Source organism: Leptodactylus fuscus, chromosome 4 (genome assembly GCF_031893055.1).
Source record: "Leptodactylus fuscus isolate aLepFus1 chromosome 4, aLepFus1.hap2, whole genome shotgun sequence".
NCBI classification, from domain to species: Eukaryota; Metazoa; Chordata; class Amphibia; order Anura; family Leptodactylidae; genus Leptodactylus; species Leptodactylus fuscus.
Window position 1 is genome coordinate 188,176,595 of NC_134268.1, and position 14,767 is coordinate 188,191,361.

The 14,767-nt window shown below is 42.4% G+C and overlaps 1 protein-coding gene across 8 annotated transcripts in view; it reads right to left on the minus strand.

Moving 5' to 3' along the window:
* Positions 1-242: 242 nt before the first annotated feature.
* KMT2C (lysine methyltransferase 2C) overlaps positions 243-14,767 on the minus strand; it is a 161,790-nt gene continuing 147,265 nt past the window's right edge. For 6 of the 8 annotated variants that reach the window (XM_075271513.1, XM_075271509.1, XM_075271512.1 and 3 more), the window contains 14 exons: positions 14,535-14,682; positions 14,270-14,448; positions 13,996-14,147; positions 12,525-12,774; positions 11,829-11,968; positions 11,436-11,552; positions 9,309-10,431; positions 7,324-7,460; positions 6,252-6,394; positions 5,839-6,007; positions 5,267-5,383; positions 5,078-5,151; positions 3,304-3,412; positions 243-1,785 (listed from right to left, as the gene is read on the minus strand). In XM_075271513.1, the coding sequence (XP_075127614.1) occupies positions 1,693-1,785; positions 3,304-3,412; positions 5,078-5,151; positions 5,267-5,383; positions 5,839-6,007; positions 6,252-6,394; positions 7,324-7,460; positions 9,309-10,431; positions 11,436-11,552; positions 11,829-11,968; positions 12,525-12,774; positions 13,996-14,147; positions 14,270-14,448; positions 14,535-14,682 (2,951 nt within the window). In that variant the 3' untranslated portion in view covers positions 243-1,692. The remainder of the gene's footprint in view (positions 1,786-3,303; positions 3,413-5,077; positions 5,152-5,266; positions 5,384-5,838; positions 6,008-6,251; positions 6,395-7,323; positions 7,461-9,308; positions 10,432-11,435; positions 11,553-11,828; positions 11,969-12,524; positions 12,775-13,995; positions 14,148-14,269; positions 14,449-14,534; positions 14,683-14,767) is intronic. The other 2 variants (XM_075271510.1, XM_075271511.1) reach the window with 2 other exon arrangements.

Genomic DNA, 14,767 nt, shown 5'->3' on the forward strand with positions numbered 1-14,767 from the left:
ACTGTGTGACTGAATAGATCAAGAGCATACAGTCCACTTTCATTGTGCACACAAATAAAAAGCTATATTCAGCCTGTGAAGTGTCAGTACCGGAATTGAAGTACAAAAAGAAAAGGAAGAGGAAAAAAAAAAAAAAATTGCAAAATTAAGTTTCTACAAGCAAACACAAAATGCATCTTTTTTTTTTTAAAGAAATGTAAACAAAAACAATTCATACGATTTTTTTTTTCATTTTTTTAAATTAATTTTTTTTTTCTTCAAACCTTAAATCGCCAAAGTCCTGGAAGTCGATTATTCTAATAGTTAAATTCTATTTTTTTTTTTCTTTTTACCCTTAGCACAAATGCAATTGTGAAAGAATTTTTTCTTCTTCTGCTTAACATGATCCATTACATACCATGATAAAGGCTAACTGATGACCTAAACCTGACTTTTTATATAGATTTTTATATATATTTTTTTTATATATATATTTATGCCGACAAGAAAACAGAAAGGTAGAAAAAAAACAAAGAAAAAAAAAAACAAACAGCCCTCCTTTGGGTAGATGTAGCAGTTATTCACAGTTATTACAAATTATAAGCACAAAAAAACCTGACTTGCAAAAAAACAAAAAAAAAAAACAGGGATGTTACAATACGATTTCGAAGGCGAACGAAAAAGAAAAGCTAGTAATGTTAATAATATTAGAAATGAGACGCGCCGGCTCACCGTGACAAAAAAAAAAAAAAAAAAAAGACCACAGTTACTTCCTGTCTGAGCAAAAATACGGTACTTCCCGTTCTCCGTTTTTTTTTTTTTTTTTTTAAGGACTAAAAATGTCGCTTTCTACAAAAAAAAAAAAAAAAATAAAATAAAAAAAAATCACACTGTAACATCCCCATCTTCATTTTCAAAAAATTAGCACCCAAACTGCTGCGGAGTCTGGTAGCATTTGGTCAATCACTATTTTTTTTTATACTGTATTATATTTCCAAAAAATATTTACAAGGATCTGTACAAAGTAACATAATTTTTTTTGTTAATTCTGCAGGTAACAGCAGCAGCTTGGCTTTCTTCTATTTTTTTTTTTCTTTTAAAAAATAGCTTCATTCAGTTATCCAATAATAAATACAAAAAGTTTCTCTTATTTTACAGAAATAAAAAAAAAACAAAAAAAAAAACTACAATAAACTGACTCATGGAATCAAGTATTTTAAATGTATTTTAGTGCAAGTTATTTTTTTCCCTTAGCTCTATCCCTAAGGAAGTCATTTCAGTACATTCCTTGTTCAGTGGTGTCTACGTTTATTTATTTAGTTTTCTTTATTAGAGGGCCTGCCCCTTTTTCGTATAAGGCTGTGGCCAGCACGTTGGGCATCTTGCTTCGCTGGTGATCTCAGTCTTACATTCATGTGTTTGCCCACCTGCTGACGCGTTTCTTGACCCAGTGAAATTTTTTTATTTTTATTTTTTTTCTTTCTTCATTAAGCTCAAAGCAGAAGCGGTGAACTTCACAACCAGCTACGCCCCCCCTTCAGGACTCTCTGTGGAGGTTCGACGGGCTTAGTTTGCCAGTGGCCTCCGCTCTCGGCAGCAACTACTGTCGCTTGCTAAGTAGGTTCTTAACTTGAAGACAGGCGTGTCATTTTTGACAGCGTGTTAAATCACATCTCAGGGACAAGTAAAACCTTGGAGAAGCAAGGAATGCATTCAGTTCATCCATTTCCGGCAGTTAACGGCACCACAGTGGCAGGGGATCTTGTGCTGGTCATCTTCAAAGTCAAACTTATAGTCGTAACAAAGCTGGAAAGACACAAAGGTTGGAGATTCACCCTTACCAGTCATTCATGTAGATGTAAAAAAACACACTAAACAATTTTAATGGATTATCCTAATTGTTAAAACTGAGGGCTTCAAGCGGCTCTATCATTGGGAAAAGTCATTTTTAACTAATCACATCCTTGCATAGTCTTTGGAAAGGCTAATCCACACCTACCTTTAGTACATAAATCGCCTCAGTGGTTTTTTAATAAGTCCATTTTTATTCATATGCTAATTAGACTCTTGGTGCACCATCGTGCACCCTCTGCTATTGTTTCCTATGGGTATATACAGCACAGGCTGCTGCTGATGACTTCCTGTTTGCACACACACATAGGAGATAATAGCAGAGACGAGTGCTGCTGGGAACTTCCTGTGCTGGCTGGAAGCTAATTAGCATATGCATAAAAATGGACTTATTCAAAAACCACTGAGGCAATTTACATACCAAAGATAGGTGCCTTTGTAAAGGGTATGCAAGGATGTGATTAGTTAAAAATGACTTTTCCCAGTGATAGCGCCCCTTTAGATATCAGTTTTAGATCGGTAGAGAACCAACTCTTGGCACCCCTGCTGATCAATTGGCCCAAAGAAGCAACACTTGCGACCTCTTCTCCGCTTAGCTCCAGAGCCTGAGCTGCCTGTACTTGCGAGGTTTTTCAAAGCAATTGTTCTGAGTATTGCAGCATTGCCCTAAACCAGTGATGGCCAACCTTTTAGAGACAGAGTGCCCAAACCGCCACCCAAAACCCACTAATTTACCACAAAGGGCCAACACGGGAATTTAACCTTAATACTGTGCAGATCCACAATTATAGACCCGCAAAATATGATTGTGTGAATGGGGCTTTATAGAGCTTACAATAATACACATAACTTTGTGCTGAAATTGGTATAATTTTTAACAATTAATGTTCACTATTTACATCGCACAGATCTGTTTTATAGCGACTATGCAAAGTTATGACCCATAATAATATCATGTCTGCTAGAAAACAGATATTGTGTGATATACTTCGTGAAGGGGCCCCAACTCAATCTAATCTGCTCCACAGTGGCCCCCACACAGTACAATCTGCTCCACAATAGACCCCACACAGTACAATATGCTCCACAGTGGCCCACACAGTATAATCTGTTCCACATTGGTCTTCACACAGAATAATCTGCTGCGAAGTAGCCCCAACACAGTACAATTTGTTCCACAGTGGCCTCCACACAGTATAATCTGCTGCACAGATGGGGGCCAACAGAGGTTCTAATAAAGAAATGACAGACTAGGAAGTAATGGAGGCCACCAACGCATAACTTCTAAGCATAAAACAGGCAATAATAGAAAGCTGCAATACAATTTCAGGCCACTAATCGGATTCCGATGACGCCTCCTAAGGATAGGTCACAATATAGAAGTCCTGGAATACCTGTAAATTTACTGGTTTACGACAAGTCACAATTTCTATTCTTTTTCTAAAATTTCACATAATTGAATCCAGAAATTACCTCTTCACCCTTTTGTATCCTCCGGTTCGAGCTAATTATTATCTTATGTCCCTTCTCAAACGTCACTACTTCAGCCACACAGTTAGGCGCACATGAATGGTTGATATACCTTAAAAAAAATATATATATACATATATAAATTATATGTAAATTTCTTGGAAGCTTAACAGAGGAATGGTAAAACTTAGCTCTAAGACAAGATACTACAGAGTTGTTATTTCAAAGGTAATGCAAGTATTTTATGTAACATGTCAGGATTAGATAAGGGGGCTCACTATAATAAGGAAAACACTAGGACAGACCTGGTACTTGCAAGACCAGTCTCTCAGTATCCATTATAATCAGTGAGTTTAAAGGGGTTAGCCACGTTCTAAATATTGGTGGCCTTTCCTTAGAATAGGTTTATGCAGACCTGGGCAATGTACGGCCCGCGGGCCATATCCGGCCCTCTGACTGATTCAGTCCGGCCCGCATAGCTTGTTGGATAAAAGCGCAGCTCCCTGCATGTCCCTTTAGTGTTTACTCCCGATCATCCCCGCTCTTATAACAGCAGGAAGTGACCAGGGAAAGCTTCTGTTACTGTACTGAGAGGACCGGTGTGTGATGTCAGACGTCATGTGACTAGGGAGGCGTGTCTTAGTGCCGGCAGGACAGTGCAAGAAGGTGGAGACAGACGTGTGGTGTGTGTCCTAAGGTACTGAGAGGGAAGGGATGGGGAATGTGAGATGTGGGAGGGCGGGTGGAGCGTGTGTGTCTGTGTGCCTCTCAGTAACCTAGGGGCAGAGATGGAGGGGGAATGTTGTACTGGGGCAGAGATGGAGGGGGGGGGGTATGAAACTGGGGAGGGATGGAGGGGGGTCATGAAATGGGGCAGATGAAGGGGGATATGAAACTGTGGGAGAAATGGAGGGGGGATATGAAACTGTGGGGGGATATAAAACTGTGGGAGAAATGGAGGGGGGGGGGACTTGAAACTGGGGGTAGATGAAGGGGGCACTTAAACTGGGGGGACATTAAACTCGGGCAGCTAGAAGCAGACATTAAACCCATAGGGGTAGCTGGAGGCGGATCTGTCTGCCTCTAGTTGCCCCCAGTTTAATGTTACCCTCCAGCTACCCTTATGGATTTAATGTCTGCTTCTAGCTGCCCGAGTTTAATGTCCTCTCTAGTTGCCCCCAGTTTAATGTCCCACTTTATCTGCCATTAATTTATTGCCCCCCTCCAACTACCCCCACTGTTTAATGTCTGCTTCTAGCTGCCCCAGTTTCATGTCCCCTCTAGTTTCCACCAGTTTAAACTGGGGCACCAGGAGAGGGACTTACTACTGTGGGGCAGTTGGAAGGGAACATTATAATGTGGGGGCATATAATGTACGGGTGACAGTAAGAGGATTATACTATGCGGGGGCACATGGAAAGATGATTGAGAATGGACGGAGTCAACTTAGAAGTGGGTGGAGCTAAATTTGCCACAACGCAGCCCTCTAGAATTGTTTTAATTTCTTATGCGGCCCCATGGGAAAATTAATTGCCCACCCCTGGGTTTATGAGTACTAGATCTGCAGGGGTCCAACACCCGTACCCCCTTCAAATCAGCTGTCTCAGAGCAGCTGATCTGTTGGTCCCTACATATGTAGTATAGATAACCTATCCTACGGATAGGCTATCAATATTTAGAAAGCGGATAACCCCTTTAACCACCAAGCTTTCCGTACTTTATTTACAAGCCTACCTGTATACAAATCCTCTGTCCTAAAAGCACATTTGGTACCCACCTTGCAGGTCCTCCAGTCAAAGTTGCATCAATCACATGTTCATTATCAATACGAAACATATATACACCACGATTCTGCAAAGTGTCCAAGAAAGATGTACGGTTAGAAGTGATAACCAGAACACAGAAAGATGGATAGCGCTTTCCAATAGTAACTGGCTAGCAATAGCCTAAAGCATGCAGATGGTACCTGTGACTCGTACAACTTCTCCTTTCTATTGGCTACTTCATTACGTATTATGGTTCCAATGTATTCAATCACCATAGTGTGCTTTTCAATGTCTCTAGCAGCATATAACCCCAGACCCTAAAAGGAGGATACAATTGTGTCAAATATATGAACATTTTTTGCCTGCAGTGAGTGGTGAATGATATCAGCAAGTCAATCCATACAGGTTAGCTCCAAGTGGCCATCATAATTGTACAATAAATACTACGATCATTCGTCCCCATACATATGGCAGCCACGTATACAGCAGCCTAAGCCTATAGGCACCCAATTTCATCTGTGTGCTATCCGTTTTCATAGCCCATTCACAAATCTGCAGAAGAGCCAGACACGCAAAGGCCCTGGGTGTTCAACAAGCTGTTAAATGGCAATATGTCCCATAAACCGGATCACATCTGTCTATGAGCCATGTTTGATTTTGCATGTCATCCCCATTGAAGTGCTAGCTTATGGCTCGGCTGACCGCTAGTGAAGATATACAGGCACATTTACAGGTTGCAAAAATGATTTGCTTGCCCTGGTTTGCAACGGACCTGAATTCGAGACCTGGCCAGGTACACATTGGATTTCCATTCAGTCTTCATCTTCCGGTACTGAGAGGATTTGGAGTGGACGAACTGCTTGCTGTAGGGGGCATTCAGCTCTCCGGTGACTGTGCTCTGGAAGGACTTTGAAGTGCTGGTGCTGTTTAACGTGTGAGGCCTGTTGATGTTCACATTGCAAAAAAAAAATAAAAAAACAACTGAAGATTACTTGCACCAAAAACGTCCTCTACAAATAGATCCTGAGTTTTCTTAAGCAAGCTGGTACAGACAACACGGCGGCTGCAGACGGCACACACGTACACAGCCAGAGAGGACAGGGTTTGTAAGCAACACACAAGAGCACAGAGCACTACAGTCGCCTGAAACCCTGGGCTGTACAATGTGAAATGAAAGGAAAATACCTTAACACAAACCTCTTGACATGGTTATTCATTTTGGGCTCTGAACGGGCACAGCCAGAGGGGTTAATGGCCAGAGGGAGCTCCATCAGGGGGTTTCGGCCATAACGGAAAGTGTAATTCTCACAGGCTTCAACGCCTGGCAGCTGTAAGATGAAGAATGGAGATCAGACATTACATGTAAATATACACTAACACCATGAGGACACCAATTATATCAGAATTCAATGTAAAGAGAACTGAGCCTCCATGTGGAGTTACAAGTAGGACGTTGCCTTTAGTCTGGAATCACACAAAGTTTCCCGAGGCAAAATACGGGAAAGAATTGGGTTTGTTGAGGGTTTAATGCACAGTAACCCAGGGGGGGCTGGGCTGGTCCCCATGGTCCAGCTTCATAAAATCACTGTAGGAAGTAAGGGGAATTATTGGACAACCCTAAAGTAGCAAGTCAGGATTTGGCAAAGTTCGCAGTTTTTTTTATTTGAGTAAAAAAAATAAATAAATCTGATTTAGTCTGATTTATGTTTCTTACGATTACATACAGGAACATTAAGGTATAATTAAGATGAATAGTAGTAACTGAACTGTTCACTTATAAAAAGTGAAGGAAAGGCAAAACACATTACTAAACTGTGGATAAGTAATGTAAAAAAGGCTGAATGTATCACAAAAAAAACATAAAGCAAAAATAACTATACCGTAGCTTATTGTAACATGTCAGAGGTTTGGATTGACGGGGGACTAGATATATCATCTGCTGTATGGTGGTTACTGACAAGCAATATGGCCTCATAGGCTGTTAGTGAACCCGTACATACTCAGATGAAAGAACAGAGCTGATCGGACAAAAAGCCCAGATGAGCATTTCTGCCCCTTGGTTTACCAATCGATGATGGAGACTTCCAAAAGTTAAGCTATCCTTTAAATGATGACTGCAATCCACAAACACACATATATGAAACTCATAGTATTCCTAGGACATGCAGCTGTGGCTCAAGAGTTCAAATGAGATACTCTCCCTGTTGTCTCAGTCAATCATTTACAATAAGAAATATGATATTCTTCCTGTTCATACCGATTCGGCTATTCTTGCCACCGCTGAAACGGTTAAACCATAAAGATCTTCCCCTTTTAGGTACACCGGGAACAGCCTGAGAATTTCCGAACCCTTTCTGCAGTTTGCAACAGGCTCCAAGATTTTGTCCCAAACACCTAAAAAAAAAAAGAAACATGATAAATTGTCAGCAGTTACTAAAAATGGAGAAATGCTTAAGAGTTAAGAAGTATGAAGACAGACATCCGAAACTTATTAAAAAGACAAGAAACACCTGTCGCCTATTGTGAAGACCCAAGTACAGGGAACAGAATCATTGAGGGGTTGAAGAGTGAGCACAGGGGAAAAAATAAAAAAACAACAACGTAGGTTTATAGAATACGTCTGGCATGTTAGGGTGAGTTCACACGGAGTAAAGTGCCGCAAAGTCACGGCCGCAAAATAGCGCCGTGTATACGATCCTGGCTCCCATTGAAATCAATGGGAGCGTATACGGCCCGCAAAATCTCACATCACGCGGCACTTTACTCCGTGTGAACTCTCTCTTATAGAGGCAGGGCAGGTAGTTCGATTGTTGGCGAGACCCCCATAAATAAAGGGGCAGAAGCCTCAGCAAGGTAAAGCCAGGCAGATCTAAAGGGGCACACTACTAAGCACTTTGAGCCCCTTTTTTAGTGATGGTTGTTATCTCAGCAGACAGACTGGATGATGGTGAGATCAGGGCTCTGTGGGGGCCGTATCATCAATTCTAGGACTGCTCCGCCATAGGACGGTCATACCAAATATTGATGGGCTTTAGATTTCTCTATTGTTCTTTAATTTAATGAACAATTTAATTTTGTACATTTAATTTTATTAATTGACCAAAAGAAATACACACACGTATATAAGTACATATATTAACCCTTCTATTTCTGACCCTTACATCATGGAAGTCAGATTTTCTATTTCTGACCCTTACATCATGGAAGTCAGATTTGCATATTCTTCCCATGTTCCTTTGCAGTGGAGCGCTCATGGCTTAATAAGACTCCACACACCTATATGGTGGTCTCTCCCTATGGAGTGACGATATCCCCTTGACCCCCTTCTATTTATGAAAGCATTCTTGCTTTGCAGCATTACTTCCACACTTGCCTAAAACTTCTTCTTGTTACTCTATAAGGGGTTGAAGCTAGTGAACACGGACATGTTAAATAGTCCCTGCACGCTCCAAATAGACAAAATCACCATCTGACCTCCTGGCCAGGGATAACTAGAGAAATATTTATCCCTGTTTCTCAGCTAAGACTGGGTACATCTGCTTCTCCAGAACAGATTAGTCTAAGGGTAAGTTCACACAGGGTTTTTTTGGTCAGGATTTTGTGGCCATATCCGCCTCAAAATCCTGCCCAAAAAAGATGGAATTCAATGGGAGCCGGTCAGTTCTTTTTTCCGGCTCCCAGAAAAAAATAAACGACATGCTGATTCTTTTAGGCGGATTCGCCTCGCGACCTCCACCTGAAGACACTTCCTCTTGACAAGGCCCATCCACTAGAGCCTAATCCGGAGCAGAGTGTGCGACTGGATGCCGGTGCACTGCACTGCGCCTCAGGTTCTGGACCAAGAAAACCCCATGTGAACTTACCCTAAAACCACCAGATGAAAGTTCTGCAAGCCCAACTTTTTCATCTGCTGATTTCAGCTAAAAAGGACAGACACCTCCCAGGACCCATTACGGTTCTACTTGTGTCTTTCACAGAACAGATCAGTTTTCCACAGGTGTTACCCGAGTGTAAAGGGCTTAAGTGTCGCCTCCTAGTGGTAGCACTGATATTCACGATGTTCTGTTTCTCCCAATGACACCAGTGAGAAACAAAAATTGAGAAAAACTGCTGTACAGTCATTACATATGTGATAAGGTCACCTAGACACCAACTTCATTATGAATGTATTAACAAAATGTGAAAATGACGAACAAAAGATCAGGTATGAAAGTCCGAAATAGCCGAGATCAACGTGCCCACCTTTTGGTGTACTATCTGTGAGGACCAGGTCTTCATGTCCCTGTTCATTTACTCTGATGACAAATAAGGGCAATCCATCTTTCTCTTCAATGGAGCAGAGGTAGCGGCAGCGCCTGTTAGCATATCGCATACTCCAGTACAACCTGCTGGCCTCAAAACCTACTGGGAAAAGAGCGGTGGCGGAGTGGAAGTCCTGCATCTGTTGTGGTAGCAGCTGACCGATTGCATGAAAGATCAGGCTACCCACACGGAAAGTGTGGTCACGCTCGCCACGCTGCACAATACTAGCAATCTGCCGCACCTCGTCCCGCTGAACGTAAACTCTACGAAAGACTGCAAAATAAGTCAGTTCTTGCTCATGAGCTCCCTTTGGCTTGTGCATGGGGCAAAGCATAGTTTTGTCTTTAAAAAACATGCATTGTGCTTTTATTGCACAGGTGAAGTGATAGATATTGGTGCACCGTAACCTGTGGCAGCCACTTGTGGCTCCCGTTTTATGACAAAAGACACACTTCATCTGCAGTCCTCGTCTCAAAGCCAGTTCTACATTTATTAAGGCACCAGCCTGTGTCTCATAGACTTCGGTAGACCAAAGAGCACAGTTTAAATGGACCCAGAGGTCAAGGTCTAGGTTGAGGAGCCTTGCTGGCCCATCTGTCATTCCGTCACCTTCTTCATGGCAGAAACAACATTTTCTAAAATCTTTGGGCAGAGGATCTGGCTTCAGAGACGTTCCCAGTCTTTTCAAAAATTCATCTATGTCGTCCTCACATTGAGGCTTGAAAGGCATCTTGGGAATAACTATTTGAATATTCCATTTCCTCCACTTCATTCCTTTCCACCTTTTGCTGAAAGGCCGAGAGTCGTCCATCCCGCTATGAACAGCTCGGGGCCGTGGTTTTAACTTCACCGTGACTTTCAGTTCATCTGGCTTGGCTTCCACTTTAGCCGTTTCGAAAGCAGCCGGTGGGAATGATATAGGAGGAGACGATGGAGGTGAAAACTTTTCCTGCAATAACGGAAGGCAATGAACATCCAGGGTGGAAGTGTTGTTACTGTACTGATGACATGACTTTGGTTGAGTTTCCTTTAGAGATGGAGATGTTAAGGAACAGTCCGGGCCCTATAAAATAATTCACTAAAAGTTAACACAATAAGGAGATGACTGAAGCTTTCTAGACTGACTTATCTACTTAAAGGAGCTTTCCAGGCTCCAGGTATCTTTTTCATCACTATCTGATCGGTGGGGATCTGACACAAATGTTGCTCTGATCAGCTGATCTGGCTGCCACTATTGAAGCAATAAGTGCAGAACTGCAGTACCCCAGCACCATTGCTATACTGTGGATGGAGCTGTACCTATTACTTGATCAGGAGAAGAGCTGCTTCCGGTCTTGGAAAGCAGACAGATTAGCTGAACATTCAGTGTGAGACCCCACCGATCACATAGTGCTGACTTATCCTGTGGATAGGTCATTAGTATAAGAAATAACACCAAGGAGAAGGAAAACACCTTTTAAGGGCTGCTACCATTGTACATATGTATGGCAAACCTACAGGAAGTGGAATAAAGGTCTTCTGAATGTGGGTCCTACCTTGGGATCCTCACCTATCCTCTAGGGAACAGTAGACATGTGAATAGAGAAGGAGCCATGCATATGGAGGAGTTCAAGGAGTTTCTCCAGGACATTTACAGGTCTGACTACACACAAGACCCCAAACTCTCAGACATTTTTGACATGATGACTGGATACCATAAATGTCTAAGATGGGAATACCCCTCTAACAGAAACTGATGTGTCAGCTAAAACATGCAGCGGGCCACAATATCCCAAACCTAGCAATCCTTGCCAACAATGCTCAATATTAGTTGTATACTCCACTGAAGCTCCTTACTGTATCCTTTCTCATATGTATTGGGCACATTTATAGGTCACTAACGTGAATATGGTGCTTGGAGTTGTACAAGAGTTAAAGAAAACTCCTTGCTTTCTTCTACTGTACTGCAGCTCAACCCCTTTCAATATAAGGAACTGCCCTATAAATAACTACAGAGTCTTAAGAAAAAAGCAAGCACATTTCCCTAACCTCATACAACATCCTCCATGGCAATGGATTATATATTACCTTAGATATTACCTTGATCTCAGTGTTCTTTGCCTGTGCGGCAGAATACAGCACAAAACAATTGTTGCTGCAGAAAACAAGTTCACCGTCCAGACGTCCAGGGCTGTTCAGGAACTCCTGTCAATAAGAAACATGTCCTGTCACGGTCTAGACACAAACACATCTGACATTTAGCAAGGATAGGAAAATCTATTCAAATAAGGCTGAAGACATATCTGAAAATTAAAATAGTAGCATTGACCACTTCACATTGGTTCAAGAAATAGCTCTTAGAAAATCCTGTTACCTAATAGGAATCCTCCTGCGTGTCAGAGTGATGTCACTTACAGTGAATATACAAGTCATCAGAATAATGAAATCTAACATTGTTATAAGGAAAAGTACATTGTATACCTGTTTGGGAAACTTCAAATCTTTCATCGCTTTTCGTACCCCGTTTCCAAACACCACAACCTTGCAATGACAGCACCATGATTGCCTAAGAGCCGGAGAATCCCCCATAGTTGGGTGGTGAGGTCTGTATCCTGGCATAGCTGGGGAGGAAGAAACCCAAAAGATTACAATACCTGTAAAATCACACAACGCTGCTATTATATATGGAACAACATACACGCAGACAAGAGCCAGATCTGGAAAATGCACAAAGTATCCTTAAAGGTGTTGTCATGTTATAGACACTCACTCATCCAGTCCTGGGGATAAGTGTCCCATTGCCGTGGGCCTGATCGCTGGGTCCCCCAGGGATCCCTTGTGAACAGATCACAAATGGGCTTGCGTGACTGGTGCTCTATAGACATATATGGGGCTTCGGACACTGACGGAAATTACAATCCAGGAAACCCCTTAGAAGTGAATGGAGCATCGGGTACATAAACGCATTGACACTCCCATTCACCCGCACACTATTGGCCTAGTATGGCATGTCTCCAAGTTTTTTTTGTTTTTTTTTATTGTGACAATAGGCCGACCATGTATACATCTCTATGACTCTATGGTGGCATATGCCAAGGAATACTATTGACATACACCTTAGTGTGATGTGAACAGGGCCTTAGAAGTCTTACATGCATAATGTTATCAGAAACTCACCAGTACTATTATGCATGAATGGCAGGCTGTGAGGTTTCATGCCATATGATCCTATGAATCTGGTTGGCGGGATGGACCCTGGTCTGGGGCGCTGGCGTAACAGCTGTTGCCTATACTCCAAGTTGGGGTTCATCCGGTGCCCATTCATTAGGATAACGGGAGCGGAGTCCGGAGCGCTGCTCACTTCATAGCTGGTGGGAATGTGAACTTGTAGCAAATCGGCAAAGGCGGCCACTACTCCACTGATATTCTAGAAAATAAAATTACGTTACCATTAGACAGATACAAGGACTAACAGAGATGAATAGAAGTAGAGATGATACATTGCTGTGGGGGATCTGGCGAGACTATGTGCATTTCTGATTGGTTGGGGCCTGACCTCTGCAAGTCCCACAAAGAGAACAGGGAAATCATGTCTCTTCCCATACTAAAGGGGGGCATGCATGTATCCACTCTACTCTATTCTGTGGTACTACTGCAAAATTTATTTGAGGAGACAAGGGATAAGGGTATCCCTATGCCATTGCCTCTTAACCGGATCATGAAACGTGGACAGAGCAGAACATTGCAAAATTGAGATCGCACCAGAAAGGACAAGCCATAAGGTTAGGGTTTGTCACGATAACATGATTTGTCATGAAAGTAGCCAGTGTTAACAAGTTCTGCCAATGGTCAATTGTAAAAAGTTTTTCTTAGCCACAAGGAACCTCTAAAAATAACATCAAATGCTGTGGGAGGATTGTGAGAGGTCTCCTGGGCGTCAACGTGCCAGTTATCGCTACTTGTTACAAAGGGAGAGGATCCTTGAACGGAGAGACCTCGGTTTCCAGTAGATCGCTAGACACCCAGCCTGAGATATCAACTATGTTTAATGCCGCTCGTCCCAGTGGTTGGGAGAACAATGAACTGGAATGACAGTAAGAGGTGCGTGGTGGGAAATCATTGCACGAACAGAACATCAGTCCATGCTCACAAAGGCTGTGCACAACAAGATGGCAATGAAGGCTGAAATGGAGGTCTATCCTCTTGAGGAAGGAGTCCTGCTTTGGTCAAGGATGCAATGATAGCCTGAGATTGGTTTGGAGATGAAATGGGCAATGACATGAAAAGGTCTTCACAAAAATGCCACACTGTTCCCTAGGGCAAAGGTATAGGGAGCAGCCAGGAGTCAATCTTGATGACTTTCAACATTCCTCAGCCAGCCATTAATAACTTCATAGATAGTATGTCAAGGCGAGTAAGTATTTGTGCATGTGATGTCCATACACAATACTGAATAAATCCACATTTTCAATATTTTGTTTCCATTTTTTTTTAATCACTTGTATATCATTAACATGTCAATTGTTCCTGCAATTTCCACAATTCCATGACTTTGGTATTGCAATTTCAATACCGTGATATATACGGATGGTTTAAGACAAAGAAAATCACTAGCTATCGACTTGGAGAAACATTACATATAGATTACCTCAGCAGCAGTAGGGTGCAATGTGATTGCCACAGAGATGAATCCAGACTTGGGTCCGTTTGGTGCATGTGCAAATTGTGATCCAAAAAACATGGTACCTGCTCCTGGCTCTCTCTTCATTCCACAGTCTCCGGGATCAGATCCTGGAAAGACTAAAAGCAGAGGAATCGAGCACTTACAAATTTGCGAATCCAAAGGATCAACCCATTTACTACGATATCCCAGTCAAGGCTCATTTCAGGCCTCTGATGGACAATGACTACACTCAGAATACCTTTTCCTGTGCTGCTCGGCAGTATCGGAATGATGGGGGACGGTGCAGGGTCTGGTGGTTCCTCCTTCACCAGCGACAAATCTGGGTATCTGCTAATTTCCATCCCAACCACACTTTCAGGAGAAGAGGAGGGCACAAAACTGTCAGGGCTATCCCTGGCATCACAGTGATCCTGAACCCTGGTGAAGTGTACGTACATACCATTAGCAAGGCATTCATATGAATACAATGCGAACACAAGGTCCGTGAATGTGATAATCCTCACCTCAACTCCTCCTGATTGTTGTGGGGTGGAGTGGGCAATGAAGCTGGGACATCCACGGATTTAGGTCCCTGAGTCATGGCTCTAGCCAACAAGTCATCCTGGGACCTGAAAGGCAGCTGAAATTGTTTGGGTCCCAGAGCTTTGGTAACTGTAATATAAGAAACAAATAGAAGCACATAAATATCCATAAAAGATTTTTAGAACTAATACATTTGCATAAGACGCTGCACATC